General features: G+C 35.1%; 1 protein-coding gene across 4 annotated transcripts in view; it reads left to right on the plus strand.

Annotated features, from left to right (window-relative positions):
* Positions 1 to 14588, plus strand: part of ITCH (itchy E3 ubiquitin protein ligase) — a 92923-nt gene that overhangs the window by 38884 nt on the left and 39451 nt on the right. For all 4 annotated transcript variants that reach the window (XM_072944052.1, XM_072944053.1, XM_072944054.1 and 1 more), the window contains 4 exons: positions 1348 to 1393; positions 11037 to 11194; positions 12479 to 12668; positions 13920 to 14015. In XM_072944052.1, coding sequence (XP_072800153.1) covers positions 1348 to 1393; positions 11037 to 11194; positions 12479 to 12668; positions 13920 to 14015 — 490 coding nt within the window. The remainder of the gene's footprint in view (positions 1 to 1347; positions 1394 to 11036; positions 11195 to 12478; positions 12669 to 13919; positions 14016 to 14588) is intronic.

Consider the following 14588-nt stretch of genomic DNA (forward strand, 5'->3'; position numbering starts at 1 on the left):
AAGGTTTATTCATATTAATGTATCTGTAACTCATTTATTTTATTTAATAATCTATTGGGTGAATATACTACACTTTATCCATTTTTATGTCTAAGGACATTTGAGATGTTTCCATTTTTTTTTTTGCCTTAATGAACATGCAGCGATACATAGAACATTTTTGCCTTTATATGTTCATATATCTTCTGATATATAGGTTGAAGGGTTTTTGCAGATTTTATGCATGGGAGTGGAATTGCCGGGATATAATGATATGTGCATTTTCAGCTTTATAATGCTGTTTCTTCAAAAACTGTTTTGAGATGAAATTTACATAATATACAATTAATACCCTGGTTTTCTTCAGATCACATAAATATTTCGCCTTTTACGTAGTATACAATTAACCTTATGAAGTGTACAATTCAGTGGCACTTAGTGTAGTCACAGTGAATACCTCTAGTTTCAAAATCTTTTCATCATCCAGAAAAACCAAATTATTACGCATTAAGTAATCACTCCCCACTGTCCTCTCCCTCATCTCCTGGTAACCACTAATCTGCTTTCTGTCTCTATGGATTTGCTTATTCTGGTTTTATCATAAAAAATGAATTATATAGTATATGACCTGTGTCTGAATTCTTTTGCTTAGTATTGTTTTGAGGTTTTGAGTTCTTCTTTTTGCATTTTCTTGTTTTTTCTTCTCTGTGTTCTGTTTTTGCTGCAATCCGTGTGCCTACCTAATAGCCTCCCTCTATATCACTTTTATAGTACACAGGCCCTCACTGAATCCTAAGGATATTCCCCCAAATAAAATGTGCAGAAAGTATGAATGCTGTGGCATTCATTTTGGCCACTTTGAGACCAATGTGTGACTTTCCTGTTCTTGAAGCTGTTTTTAAGGCCTTTGCATAAGAAAGATATTACTGGTTTTTCTGTTTTCAAAAATCTGTTTTATCCATCATGCTGTTAGTAATCAGCACTTTTTAGGGGAGGAAGTTAGAATATAAAAGATGGCTAAAGTACATTTGAATTAGAATCAAGCCAACATATATTTCAAACAAGGCAGAAGTAGCAAATGAGTAATATACCTTGACTAATCATCTCTTACACATAATCATATGCATACACAAAAAATGATAATCATTTGCACCATTAGTTTTTGCTAAAACTTTTCTAATTTCAATCACTTGAACATTTATCACATTTTACTTTTAAATATCATGTTGGAATTTAATTCCATTCTAATATGTTCTTTACTAGAAAGATTTAATGAAAGTTTTGTCTACATAGCATGTTCAAGAAAGAGTTCACATGAAAACCACTTTTTAAAACTCATTTTCTGTCTAAATTTTGTTGATGTTAAAGGTGCTTCACAGAATGATGATGGCTCCAGACCCAAGGATGAAACAAGGTAAGAGTTCACCTGTTAACCTATTACGTACCACAGAATGCAGAAACAAGGGAAGATAAATAAAGTTTCATTTTAGGCAAAACTTAAAGTTCAGATTGATATAAGAATAAATGAGGGTCCAAAAAAAAAAAAAATCAGAGCTCAAGGTAAGAAAGGAAATGTTTATGGAAGATTCAAGATTCTTAGCTTATCTGACTGCAGTTCTCTGGAGTAGGATGGAGATCCCCAAATGCTAATACTTCAGTTTCTTTAGGAAAGCTGGGCTATAAATTTTGGGTATATGTGAAGGTCACTACTAGGTGTGGTATCTTCTGGGCCTTCATTAAGAAGGGGCAGAGATTTATACCAGCTGTTTGCTCTTAGCCTAGATTCAGGATTTTCATGTGTCTGTCTCCCTTCAGGTCTAGTGCCTAAAAAGTGATGAGTGCCTTGAGTTTTGTTAACTCACTTAACAAACTTTAAGTGTTTACTGATTGTCCTGGAAACTGGTAATGGGAGATAAAATTAGGTAAAGAGGTGATCCTAGTTTAAAGCAGCAAGTGACATGTCTTTAATAGTTCCAAAATCCCATTGGATTCTTTGTTTTTTTCCAAACTGGTTAAGCAGTGGGTAGGGAGAGCATGAACCATGGAAGGAATAGTCTGAGGAGGAGAAGAACCAGAAAAGCAGTGTCACAGAACAAAAGGAAAAGTACCTAGAAGGATGGAGTGTTACAGTGTCAGATGCTGCAGAGGAGGTTAGGTGGAGCAAACAGAACAAAATGTTTGATAGTTGTAGAAGCCGAGTTGATAGGCACATAGGAGTTTGTTGTAATAGCTGATCTACTTTGGTGCTATATGAAAAACTTACTAAGATTTTTGGGAAAATCAAAGTTTATAAAGCTGTTGTGTTTTACCTAATAGAGATCTATCAGTGACAAAGAATTATCTCCTATACTACTCTCACAAGAAGTAGAATATTAAAGAGTAGTTAATTTCTTGCCCAGAGAAAACTACTTTTATTTCTCACCGATTAAACAGCAATAGAAAAGGTTTTAAAAATCAATAACCATCTCTGTAGGCTGGAAGACAGCTTATACCTCTTGTGCTTTTTATTTATTTATTTATTTTTTTGAGGGGGAGGTAATTGAGTTTATTTTTGGAGTAGGTACTGGGGATTGAACCCAGGACCTTGTTCATGCTAAACATGGGCTCTACCACTTAAGCTATACCCTCCCTCGTAGATTTTTTCAATTCATGAAATTTCCCCCATAAAGATGTTTTAATATTTCAGTTTGCTTTGGTCACATAACTCCTCTTTTGCATAATAACCCCATATTTTTACATTAATAAGTGAGAATGTGATAGAATTTTATAGTTCATTGAAAGGTTCTATTATGCCACTCTGTTGCTTCTTTTTTTGAAAATCTTTCTTGTAATACTTTATGAAACCACCTCTAGACAGTTATAAACTTCTTACAAAGGCATTGCTAGAGCCCTAGCTTCATGCAATTCATTTAATCAATGCTTTACATTTTCCCAAGTAAATCACTGTCACAAATAATCTGAGAAACAGTGTCTTCTAGGTTTCTGAGACTGCCAGACTAATCTTTCAGCATGTCTTTTGTGTTAAACTTAAATTCCTTTGTATTAGCCTTTTGCAGAGAGCATACCTCTGAGATGGTGATTTGAAAAGCGTTTTGTAAACTGTTAAATGCTATTTAAATGTTACTACACAACAATCATGGCTGTGACTGGCTTTTCCCCTTTGGTTTTGTTTGTAGACTTCATAACTACAAGACTAAAAGGCAGGGCAACATATATCCAGTGAGCAAGCCCCCCCACCCCCCAATAATTTAAGAAGTTTACTAAATAGCTTTAGGTTCTTTCACCTTTTTGTTTTAATTCATGCACTGTGTATCTTAAATGTAGTCCTTTTGGTACCCTTTCCCCCTATAGCATGTCTGGATGTTTTATATTTCTCAGTGTTGTCTTCCTGTCACTTTTATGAGGTACCAAGATGATTGGTGCCTGGTGTTTTTGTTAATTTTGTTGTTGGATGTACCTTCTTGACTGTTAATCTTTGATTTGTGTATTTTCTATGACTATTGTATTAGTGTCTTGGTTCTCCAGGGTTCTTTATCCTATCCACAAACATCTGAGCTTATGTGTAGATCAGATATATATGTATGGTGAGAAAAGCAGAGGTTTATAAGACTAAAGCAAAGAACAAAGCCATAGTAGTACCTAATTTGTAGCTAGTTGTATATTGGTGATAAGTTCACACCGACAATTCTGTATAGTATATAGTTTTCCTTATTGGTTTTCCAAATCCACTTCAGGTTTTAACTTAACACCCACATATTAAAGGAACTAAAATAAACCACAAGTGCTATTTTAGTATCACTGTGTTCCTCAAACTTTAGTGTATATTAGAATGACATGGGAACTTGTTCAACCATGAATGCTGAGTCTCATTTCCAGTTCCCAAATAGTTAGGTGTAGGGTAGGGCCCAACATTTTTCACAGGTTTCTAGGTGATGCTGATAGACAGGGTCCTACACTTTGAGAACCACTTCTTGTTAGACATACAGGTATTTCTTAGAATACAACAAACTATTATGGGAAATCTTTCCAGTTATAAATGAAGTCTATTTCTTGAAAATCCAGGATTGCACAATTTGCCAGGAATGTCACTCCATCTTAATCTCATCCTTTTTTGCTTCAGAGGTAGTTTGAATCTTGTTTCTTGTTTCTTTTTTGAACTGCTTTTTTTAAAATTAGAAAATGATACATGATTGTTTTTTTAAATGTGAAACAGTGTATAAAATGTATAAAAGCTTCATGGAAGTAATGGCCTTTGACCTAAGACCATAAACCAAGTTATAATGGATGTACATGTCTTGAAGGAATTGTAGGGAATTCTCAGTGGAAAAAAGAAAAACAGTCATGGAGGTGGGGAAGAACACAGAGTGTTTTATTGAAAATCTTCAGTCACAATGTTTGGCTGAAAGTAGAGTAATTGAAAGTGGGAAATGGCAGGTGGTGAATTTGAGAGTAGAGTCAATCAATATTTGTCTTTTATGATGTGTCAGGCAGTATGACGAACATGTTTCCTGTTATTTCAGTTAATCTTTAAATATTTTTATGAAGTGGGCAGGTATCGTTTTTATAGGTGATGAGAAAACAGGCTCAGAAAGGGAAAGGAACTTGGCTGAGTTAACAGTGTAAGTGGCACAGTTGAACCTGGAACTGCCTTACCTTCAGAGCCTGAGCTTATAATTACTGTGTTTCACTGCTGCCTAAAGTGAAATGCTGGTCCCCCCACCATGTAAGTAAGTACTTATCCAACTCAATGAATGTTATTTTTAATATTACAGAGGTTGGGGCCAGATGGAGATTTTGGTTTGCAAGTATAGGCTTATAGAATCATTTTCTATGGAGAGGACTGTCTTTTAAAATATTTGAAGAAGGCATTGATATGATCAAAACTCTGTAAGAAAAATTATTTAACAGTTGTATATAGTTTGGATTATATGGTGGTGGTGAAGATTAGAAGACCTATGTGGAAACTTGTTACAGTATCCACTGAGAAAGTTGGAGCAGTGGTGGTAGACGAATAGAGAGAATGTGGAAGTGAAATCAGTGGGACTAAGCATTGAGTGTCAAGAGGCACAGAAGAGAAGTCAAATTGCCTAAGAAAATAGCAGTGTCACCCGTAGAACTAGAACATAGGAGGAAGAATAGCTTTAGGACTGGAAAGTTATTCTAGATCTCCTGCATTTAGTTGATAATTTGGTGCCAGAGAAATGAGAACCAGGCAAAGGTTAGAGATTCTGATTTGGAATTATTTTAGAGATAAACTTTGAAATCATGGAATTTGAGACCCCAGGGGGAAATTCGTGGAGAATGAAAGGGAAGACAAGAACAGAACCATAGGGTCCTATATTTAGTGAAGAGGAAAGGGACAAACCGAAGAAGGGATGTTTAGAAGTGGGAGCGCAAAATTAGAAAAGCAGTTTCACAGAAATTAAGAGAAAAGTGTTTTTAGAAGATGAGGGGTTTAATTTTCAATACTACAGAAGAGAATGAGGTCTTAGACTAATCAAGTCGGGGAAAACTGGCTGTATGGAAAATGAAATATCAGGTTAGAACTTTAGCTCATCCCCAAATCAGAGTAGACTCCAGATTGAGTTTTAAAATTGATTTTTAAAAATGAAACTATGAAACAGTTAGAAGAAAATATTTCTGAATACATTTAATTATGTAGAAATATAAAACTCTTATATATTCAAAAATACAGAATTAAAAGCAAATGACAAACATTTAACCAATATGAAAGATGATAAATTATTACCTTTAGATTGTAAAAAGCTCTTACAAATAAGGACAAAACTTTTTTTTTTTATTTTTTTATTTTTATTTTTTATTTATTTTTTTTCACATTTTTTTCTCTGTGATTTATCATAACATTTTGTGTATATTTCCCTGTGCTATACAGTGTAATCTTGTTTATCTGTTCTACAATTTTGAAATCCCAGTCTATCCCTTCCCACCCTCTACCCCGCCCCCCCCCCCCCCCCCCGGTAACCACAAGTCTGTAGTCTCTGTCCATGAGTCCATTTCTGTCCTGTATTTATGCTTTGTTTTTGTTTGTTTGTTTGTTTTTGTTTTTTAGATTCCACATATGAGCGATCTCATATGGTATTTTTCTTTCTCTTTCTGGCTTACTTCACTTAGAATGACATTCTCTAGGAGCATCCATGTTGCTGCAAATGGCATTATGTTGTCGGTTTTTATGGCTGAGTAGTATTCCATTGTATAAATATACCACATCTTCTTTATCCAGTCACCTGTTGATGGACATTTAGGTTGTTTCCATGTTTTGGCTATTGTAAATAGTGCTGCTATGAACATTGGGGTGCAGGTGTCGTCCTGAAGTAGATTTCCTTCTGGGTACAAGCCCAGGAGTGGGATTCCTGGGTCATATGGTAAGTCTATTCCTAGTCTTTTGAGGAATCTCCACATTGTTTTCCATAGTGGCTGCACCAAACTGCATTCCCACCAGCAGTGTAGGAGGGTTCCCCTTTCTCCACAGCCTCTCCAGCATTTGTCATTTTTGGATTTTTGAATGACGGCCATTCTGACTGGTGTGAGGTGATACCTCATTGTAGTTTTGATTTGCATTTCTCTGATAATTAGTGATATTGAACATTTTTTCATGTGTTTTTTGATCATTTGTATGTCTTCCTTGGCGAATTGCTTGTTTAGGTCTTCTGCCCATTTTTGGATTGGGTTGTTTATTTTTTTCTTATTGAGTCGTATGAGCTGCTTATATATTTTGGAGATCAAGCCTTTGTCAGTTTCACTTGCAAAAATTTTCTCCCATTCCGTAGGTTTTCTTCTTGTTTTATCTCTGGTAAAACTTTTTTTTCAAAAAAAACTACAAACGATAGGCAAATATACAGTGCATAGAACAGGAAAGTCAGACGGCCTATAAATGAAGTATTGTTGAACATTAACATTTTTTTTTTTTAATGGAGGCACTGGTACTGGGGATTGACCCCAGGACCTCATGCATGCTAAGCATTCTCTCTACCACTGAGCTATACCCCGCCCCTTACATTAATGTTTTGATTTACCAAATTGGCAGAGATTTTTAAAATATGTAAGTACTTTATGGTGAAATGGACATTTTCATATCTAGCTGATGAGAGAATAGGTCAGTTATTACCTTTAAAAATATTTGTAAAAAATTAGCAATCAGTAGTTCAGTCTTCAAAATATTTGCATACTAAAACCAAGCTATTCTATTTTGGAAATCTATCTGAAGGAAATGAAAAAAATGCCACCCCCTCCCAAAAAAGTTTAAATTATGATATATCCATATGATAGAGTCTTCTACATGCATTAAAATGCTTTTGGATAATTTGGGTGAAATGCTTGGTATATAATGAGTAATAAAACAAAGAAACAAAAATTCACCCAGGATATGAAACATTGTATGATCACAGTAATAGCCAATGAAAAAGGACTGGCAAGAGATACTCCCATCTCTTAATGGTAATAGTCTCCAGAATGTAGGATTGAAGGTAATTTTTATTTTATAATTAGAAACTACTTTTTATTTTGAAACCTTTTAAAAATTAAAATGCACTAAATACATTAATTGCATAAACACAATAAATTATAATGAAGGAAAGGAGAATGAGAGAACAGCTTGAGGAGCAGTAAGATTGAGGAAATATTTTAATTGTATTTATGAACTGAGAAGAAAGATCTAAAAGAAGGGAGACGATGGAAGATACAGGTAAGGTGTTAAATAATGGTGAAAAGTCTTAGAGGACATATATGTGTCCTGAAATCAAGAACACAGACAGATTAGTCCTGAAGAAGTGAAGAGAAATTTTCTTTTCCCCATAGATGGGAAACAAACAAAATGATTAGTGGCACAGAGAAATTTTAAAGTAGAGAAGATAGTTGAAGGATCACTAATAATCATTTTAGAGAAGAGGCGGAGTCAGGATAATCTACAAATTGGGTTTTAGATGTTTGAGGAGATGGAAAAAATTTTCAGTGAGCAATGGGAATGTGGCCAGGAGGAGATTAGAGATGTAGAAAATGACTGGTTTTCAAGCAGTATTGATACCCCAAATTGAAGTTGTTGAATGATGTGAACTGTAAAAAGCCCATGATGCCCCAGTCTCTTTGAAGTGATCAAGCTTTAGGAAATTGTAGTTTGTCAGATTAAAAGGATATGGACTGAAGAAGCACAGTAGTAACTTTTTTTGTCTTTTACCTAGATCTGTATAATTGTACAGGACCTAATAAAAGCTCTTTACCCTACCAAATTACTATTAAACTTTTTATTACTGTTAATTTTAATGCCAGTATGCCAATCCCATTGAACCTATGGTTTAAATTGTCATAATCATCTGTCATTTCTCATTCTTTAGCTTCCAGGAGACTTGATTTGTGATTTCTTTTTTGAAACAGGAAAGGAAAGTACTGACTTTGGCAGCACAAAAAAGAATTTTTATCTTTTAAGTCATTGAAAATGAAAACTTCAGGACTTTTCGTTACTGGGGGCCAGTGAAAAATTTATCAGGACCCTTTGTAGAACTGTCTGCCCTTTTAAGTTGGTATTTTACCTAGTTTATTTACTCTACCAGTATACACCTGATTTCTCAACTGGAACTTTCTCCAACATTACTTCTTGGCTCCAGAGAACAATAGTGGAAAAAGTAAATTAAGGACTAGTTGTAGTAAAAGATTACGTGGGGGTCAGGAGTGTTGGGCAACTAGTGAATTAAAGATATGAGGGAAAGTAGCCTGTGATGGAGCCCATATGAGACTTGAAGGGGACTGATGGACTGAAATAGAGGGGATTAAAGGTCGTGATGAGACAGAATAAAAGACACAGCAGGAGGCAGGTAGAAAGAATAGAAGATTGTAGGTAGAGGAATTTCAGTTTAAGGTCTAGGAAGAGGAAACTTAAGGAGTCCTTGTATTACCCAGCTTGTCAAATAATTATGTTGAGAAACAGGCCAAAATATTAGAAGGGTGAACAGGATGTTAAAATACCCATGATACTAATCTTCAACAACAGAGCACAACACTTTTGGAATCCATTTTCTGCTGTACCTTTGCTTATCATAGCAGATTTACCTTATGCCCTGAATGTTCCCCCTCCCTCACATGTCCCTAAAACTTGACTAGCAGTGGATGTGTAATTTAGTTTCAGCCTTCTAACTAAGAATGTTTTAAGGACTCATTTTACTTTCAGTCAATGAACTTTTGAGGTTTAGAGAGATTAAATAACTTTTTCTTTGGTCACGTAGCTTGTCAGTAGCAGAGTCAGAGATAGAAATAAATCTCAGTTTCCCATTTTTTGTCCATTCTACCAGTTGTCTGTCTTTTTTAAAGCATCATGAACCTTTCCTTCAAACTAATTTGTCGCCTCTTCAAATAGTGTAGAGAACAATACTTGAGTCTCAAAGAGGCACACAACTGAAAAGGGGGGTATACGACTCAGCACCTAGGGAAAGGGGACCAGTGTCAGTGCTGACTTTTTTTTTAATTGATGTATGCTCAGTTTACAATGTGTCAGTTTCTGGTGTACAGCATAATATTTGTCATACATATATACACACACTCATTTTCATAATCTTTTATTATAGATTATTACAAGATACTGAATAAGTTCACTGTGCTATACAGAAGAAATTTGTTGTTTATTTTATATATAGTAGTTAATATTTGCAAATCTTCTAGGAGCATCCATGTTGCTGCAAATGGCATTATGTTGTCGGTTTTTATGGCTGAGTAGTATTCCATTGTATAAAAATACCACATCTTCTTTATCCAGTCACCTGTTGATGGACATTTAGGTTGTTTCCATGTTTTGGCTATTGTAAATAGTGCAGAGCTGACCCTTGTGCTACATTCAGTTCATATTCTGCGGTTCCTTGGCCTTCCTGCCGGCAGTCAGCACTAACCAAGCCTTGACTGTCTATTACTGAGCTGTTCGTTTATTCAAAATAAATATTTTGAGAAACCTCTAAAGCCGTAGTTGTCATGGACTACTGTTCACACAGATTATCTGGAGATCTTGTTAAATGCTTGTTCTGATATAGTGGGGTCAGGAGTGCAATCCCAGATTGTTCATTTCTAACAAGGTACTGTGTATTGCCCTTGCTTCTGCTCCAAATACCATACTTTGAGTAGAAAAGCCCAAAAGACTTCTGGGGAACATAGTTTGAAAATGATTTAATCCATGGTATTGCCTCTGTTTTGGTTTCTTGAATCTACTAGATTTTGCTTAGGCTTGTTGTGAAGGTCTAGGAGTATGGATTAATATTCTGTAATGGTTTCCATTTACCAGGTAGTAGATATTAGCATTACCTGAGGCATCTCCAAAGTGGCTAACTCATGCTCTGCCTTCTAGTCCATGACTGGATCCTCCTGTGAGAAGGAATCAACTGTGTTTAACTGACAGTAGTAGTAACTTTCAGTCTGACATTTCTGTTAATGTTTTACCCAATTTCTTTCACTTCAGTTGATGTCACTGCTTTGAAGAAATGGTAGCTCCTTAAAAAAAAAAAAAAAGAGTCTGTTGGCACCTCTATTCTAGATCACTAACTTTGAACATTTTGTATACCATTTGCTGGGTTGGGGAAGAGCACCCAGTCCCTGGGAAATAAATGTACTTCTTTCTCCTGCTGCAGACTGTCATCCCTGCCTCAAACCTAAATAATATTAAGAACCAGTGGGAACTAAGAAAATGATGGTTAAGTTATCTGTGCTTGTGATAAAATAGTGCCCTTTCTAAGGCATTTGGAGTTTTGAGAATTTGACTATTTCTGCTTATACAGTGTAAGGACCTCTGCAGTTATTGAAATCTGAACCAGCATACCTAATAGTTTTGAATGGCCCCAGGATTTCTGTGCTCTTGTGTAACCCCTCACTCTATTTCTAAATGGGCTCTAAGGGCTGTATGTAAGACTCCACCTTAGGGCTGTTTATGTGTTTGAGAAAGCTGGCCAGAAACTAGGGAGCTTTTTTTAAGCTCCTAAACTTTTGCTCTTCCTGCTGGCTTTTTGTTAAATTCAAAGAACTTTTTTCCCGTTTCCCCTTTCCCTTTCTTTCCACCTCTTCTTACCCAGAATGAACACAAATGGATCTGACGAACCTGAGGATGCAGGGTCTGGTGAAAATAGGAGAGTCAATGGGAACAATTCTCCATCACTCTCAAATGGCAGTTTTAAACCTTCTAGGCCTCCAAGACCTTCACGACCACCTCCACCTACCCCACGTAGACCAGGTATGTATTCCGTCCATATACTAGGGTTATATGTAGCACACTGTACTGTGATTGTGAATAATATTCTGTTGGGGAATTGATCCTCAAGTAGGTGTCGGGAGACCCTTCTGGGTTGGTTTTCTAGCTATACTTCTACATTTAAGATTTTGGTCAAGACGTGCTTTCCCTAAGCTTTTCCCTTAGGGGTGAAGTTATTGAGGCAAATGCTCTACTTAGAATGAAAATCACATGTGTGCTATATAAACTATAGGCAGTACAGATAATAGTTAAATTTTCTGTCAGGATTTGTAACTATGTGGATCTAAGCATTTCAGAGTGAGGGATCTGGTTGCATATTCTCATTATATCTTTTTAAAAAAAATCAGTAAATGACAAATAACCCAAAAATGCTAAACACTATTCAGATTTTAAAGCCGTATACAAATTAAATGAAATAGTAAAAATATAAACATTTACAGTTTAAATAATTTTTCCTGATTAGCCTGAATAAATCTTTAATCTTTGTTTGTTTTCATCTGTTAGTATGTGGGCAGGAATGTAAATTAAGTAAACCAAATATTAGAAAAGTAAATTGGTTGTCCACAGATCATTTTATTAAATGACTGTGTTTAATTACACATCTTCCCCTTTTTTCTGTAGATAATTGTGTTAACAATATATTCCCAGTCTTTAAGATCATATACTACTTTGTCATAATATTGATTCCTTCCTCCAGGAATTGTTTTGTCAACAAGTATTTCTAGAAGATGTAATATGTACTTAATTTAATAACTGTTTGTAAGAATATTATGCTTATCAGTCAGATCTTACAGTACTACAGCTAACATCAAAAATTAGTCTCAGATCGGGGGTGAGTATAACTCAGTGGTAGAGCATGTACTTACAGTACCTACATTTAAAAAAAAAAGTAGTCTCACACCTATAGGGTTTCTTAGGAAAGACAACTTTAAGGATCTGGAAAATTACTATATGGACTTATGCCAAGGGATACCAGCACTTTTCTATTCTAAAAGTTTTTATTTCCTGTAGCATCAGGAAATCAGCATCTGTATTGTAATGAGAAATAGGATAGACAGAACCTAAAAAGTTGTAAAGAAGCCTATTAAGTGGAACCATTGTCTATTTCCCATTATTTATTTTATTTAAATAATTTTCACCTGCATATCCATGTCTTAAATTTTACATTTGTCATCTGCCTTTTTATTATTTTAACTTAAAATTCTATCCTGAATGTAGATTTGTGAAAATAAGAGATTGTTTTTCTATTTTCCTCAAATCTTAAAGCATCTGTCAATGGTTCACCATCTACCACTTCTGAAAGTGATGGCTCTAGTACGGGCTCTCTGCCACCAACGAATACAAATTCAAATACATCTGAAGGAGCAACATCCGGATTAATAATTCCTCTTACTATATCTGGAGGCTCAGGCCCTAGACCATTAAATCCTGTACCTCAAGCTACCCTCCCACCTGGGTGAGTAATTGTTTTTGGTTAACATTTGTTTTTTTGAGACTTCTGCATGTATTTATTAATAAGGAAAATAGTACTGAACTCCATTCTTTAAAAACTGTTTTATAATTAAGAGAGAGAGAGAGAGAGAGAGAGTGTGTGTGTGTGTGTGTGTATGTATGTGTGTGTGTGTGGTGGTGGTGAGGTCTAAAGTGAAAATGAACAAAAAAATACTTGCCACATTTAAAATTTCTCCATTTTCAGAGCAAAGTGGAAGAATTTTTTTACTTTAATTGAAGGACTCTGAGCCGTAGAAAGTTAACCAAGGCCAAGTAATAAAATAGTTACCTAATTCAGATTGCCTTTTCTTTGAAGGGGGGAAAAATCACTTAAATTTTTTTTCCATCATAAAGTCATAGCAAAGTAATGATAATTTAGGAAACTAAGAAAATTACTTCTCAATCCCATTTAAATCCTCTGATTATCTTTAAAATGAATAGCATACTAATAGTTTATATATGTATATACATTGTGACATTCAATTTAATCCAGAGCTCAGAGTGCTAATCAAAATTAATTGAAACTTTCATGATGAGAATTTTGATTGCTGAACAAACTGTATTACTGATGTGGGTAGTTAGGCCATTTTCCTTTTTGAAAGCCTACATTTGAAGCCAGGTTCGAAAGTTGTTTGTACAAGGGATTAGCAAAGAGAAACTGAGTGGGTGCTGTTAGAAATGATTGTATCTTGTAAACTCTGATGATTTATTCCTGTCTTTTTCATTTTGGGGATAAACCCATCAAGGAGACTAGAATACTAGAGACTGACTTGTCCATCAGACTATGCAGGAACACATTTGATGAAGTTTTATTCTTTGGTTTTCCAGAATCCAAACTGTCCTTTGCCCTTCAGTTAACAACTCAGTCTTTGTTCAGGTTTTAAAACATAGATTATGGTTTTCTTTTCCACTTAAGTCCTTTGTATACCTGATGAAATTGAGATAGACTTTGTCTCTTCAGTGCGTTGCCTCAAGCCTCTTTAGAAATCTCTCAGGGCACATACTTCTGCAGAAAAATCTCATCCACTGTGTGTCACTCTCAGGATTACATTTCTCGACTTTATTCGTAAATTTTTTTGGTATCTGCTTTATATAGTAGCCTGTTTGTTTCACTTCTGTAACATGGTTATATAAGAGAAAAAGACAAAGACAGGATTAACCACAGCCAAGCTACTCATACAAGTACCATATCAGCCTTTTAAATTCTGTGTTTAAGTTGGGAGCAGAGAGTGGACCAGCATGGACGAGTTTACTATGTAGATCATATTGAAAAAAGAACAACATGGGATAGACCAGAACCTCTACCTCCTGGGTAAGTAATCTGAATTAAAGAAGAAAAAAGTATTGTTCAGAATATAGATTCTATCTGTATAGAATCTTCCCTACATTCCTGCTTTCCTCTTCCTGTCAGTCTTTTCTCTATCTACTTTGTTTTTGGTGTAGGTGCAGACTAGAAAGAAGAGAGTCAGGGAACTGATTGACACTGATGAGTGACTTCTGTTTTTACTCTTTTCTGATCTAAAGAGTCCATAGGTCTTGTTATTTCCAAGTTTTCCTTTGTGAACATTTACCTGGCTCAAACCGCAGGGTTTTTAAGATTAGTTTCTTTTAACTGAATAAGAATTATATAGCCCCATCATATATATGAGGATAAAGTCCTTATTATAAAAAGCTAATATATACTAGTGAAGTTGTTGCAAAATAGTTGAGGAAATAAAAGATATAGTAATACATACTGTTAAGCATTTAGCATTTCAATTATCTAAAAATAATTGGAAGAAAAAAGTTTTTATTCAAGGCAAGTCAGTAGTAAACATGGGAAGGAAAGTATTTAATCTTGCCAGTAATCTTAAATACATAGCTAAGAGGTACAACTTTACTTGTT

The sequence above is a fragment of the Vicugna pacos genome, chromosome 19 (genome assembly GCF_048564905.1).
Source record: "Vicugna pacos chromosome 19, VicPac4, whole genome shotgun sequence".
NCBI lineage: Eukaryota > Metazoa > Chordata > Mammalia > Artiodactyla > Camelidae > Vicugna > Vicugna pacos.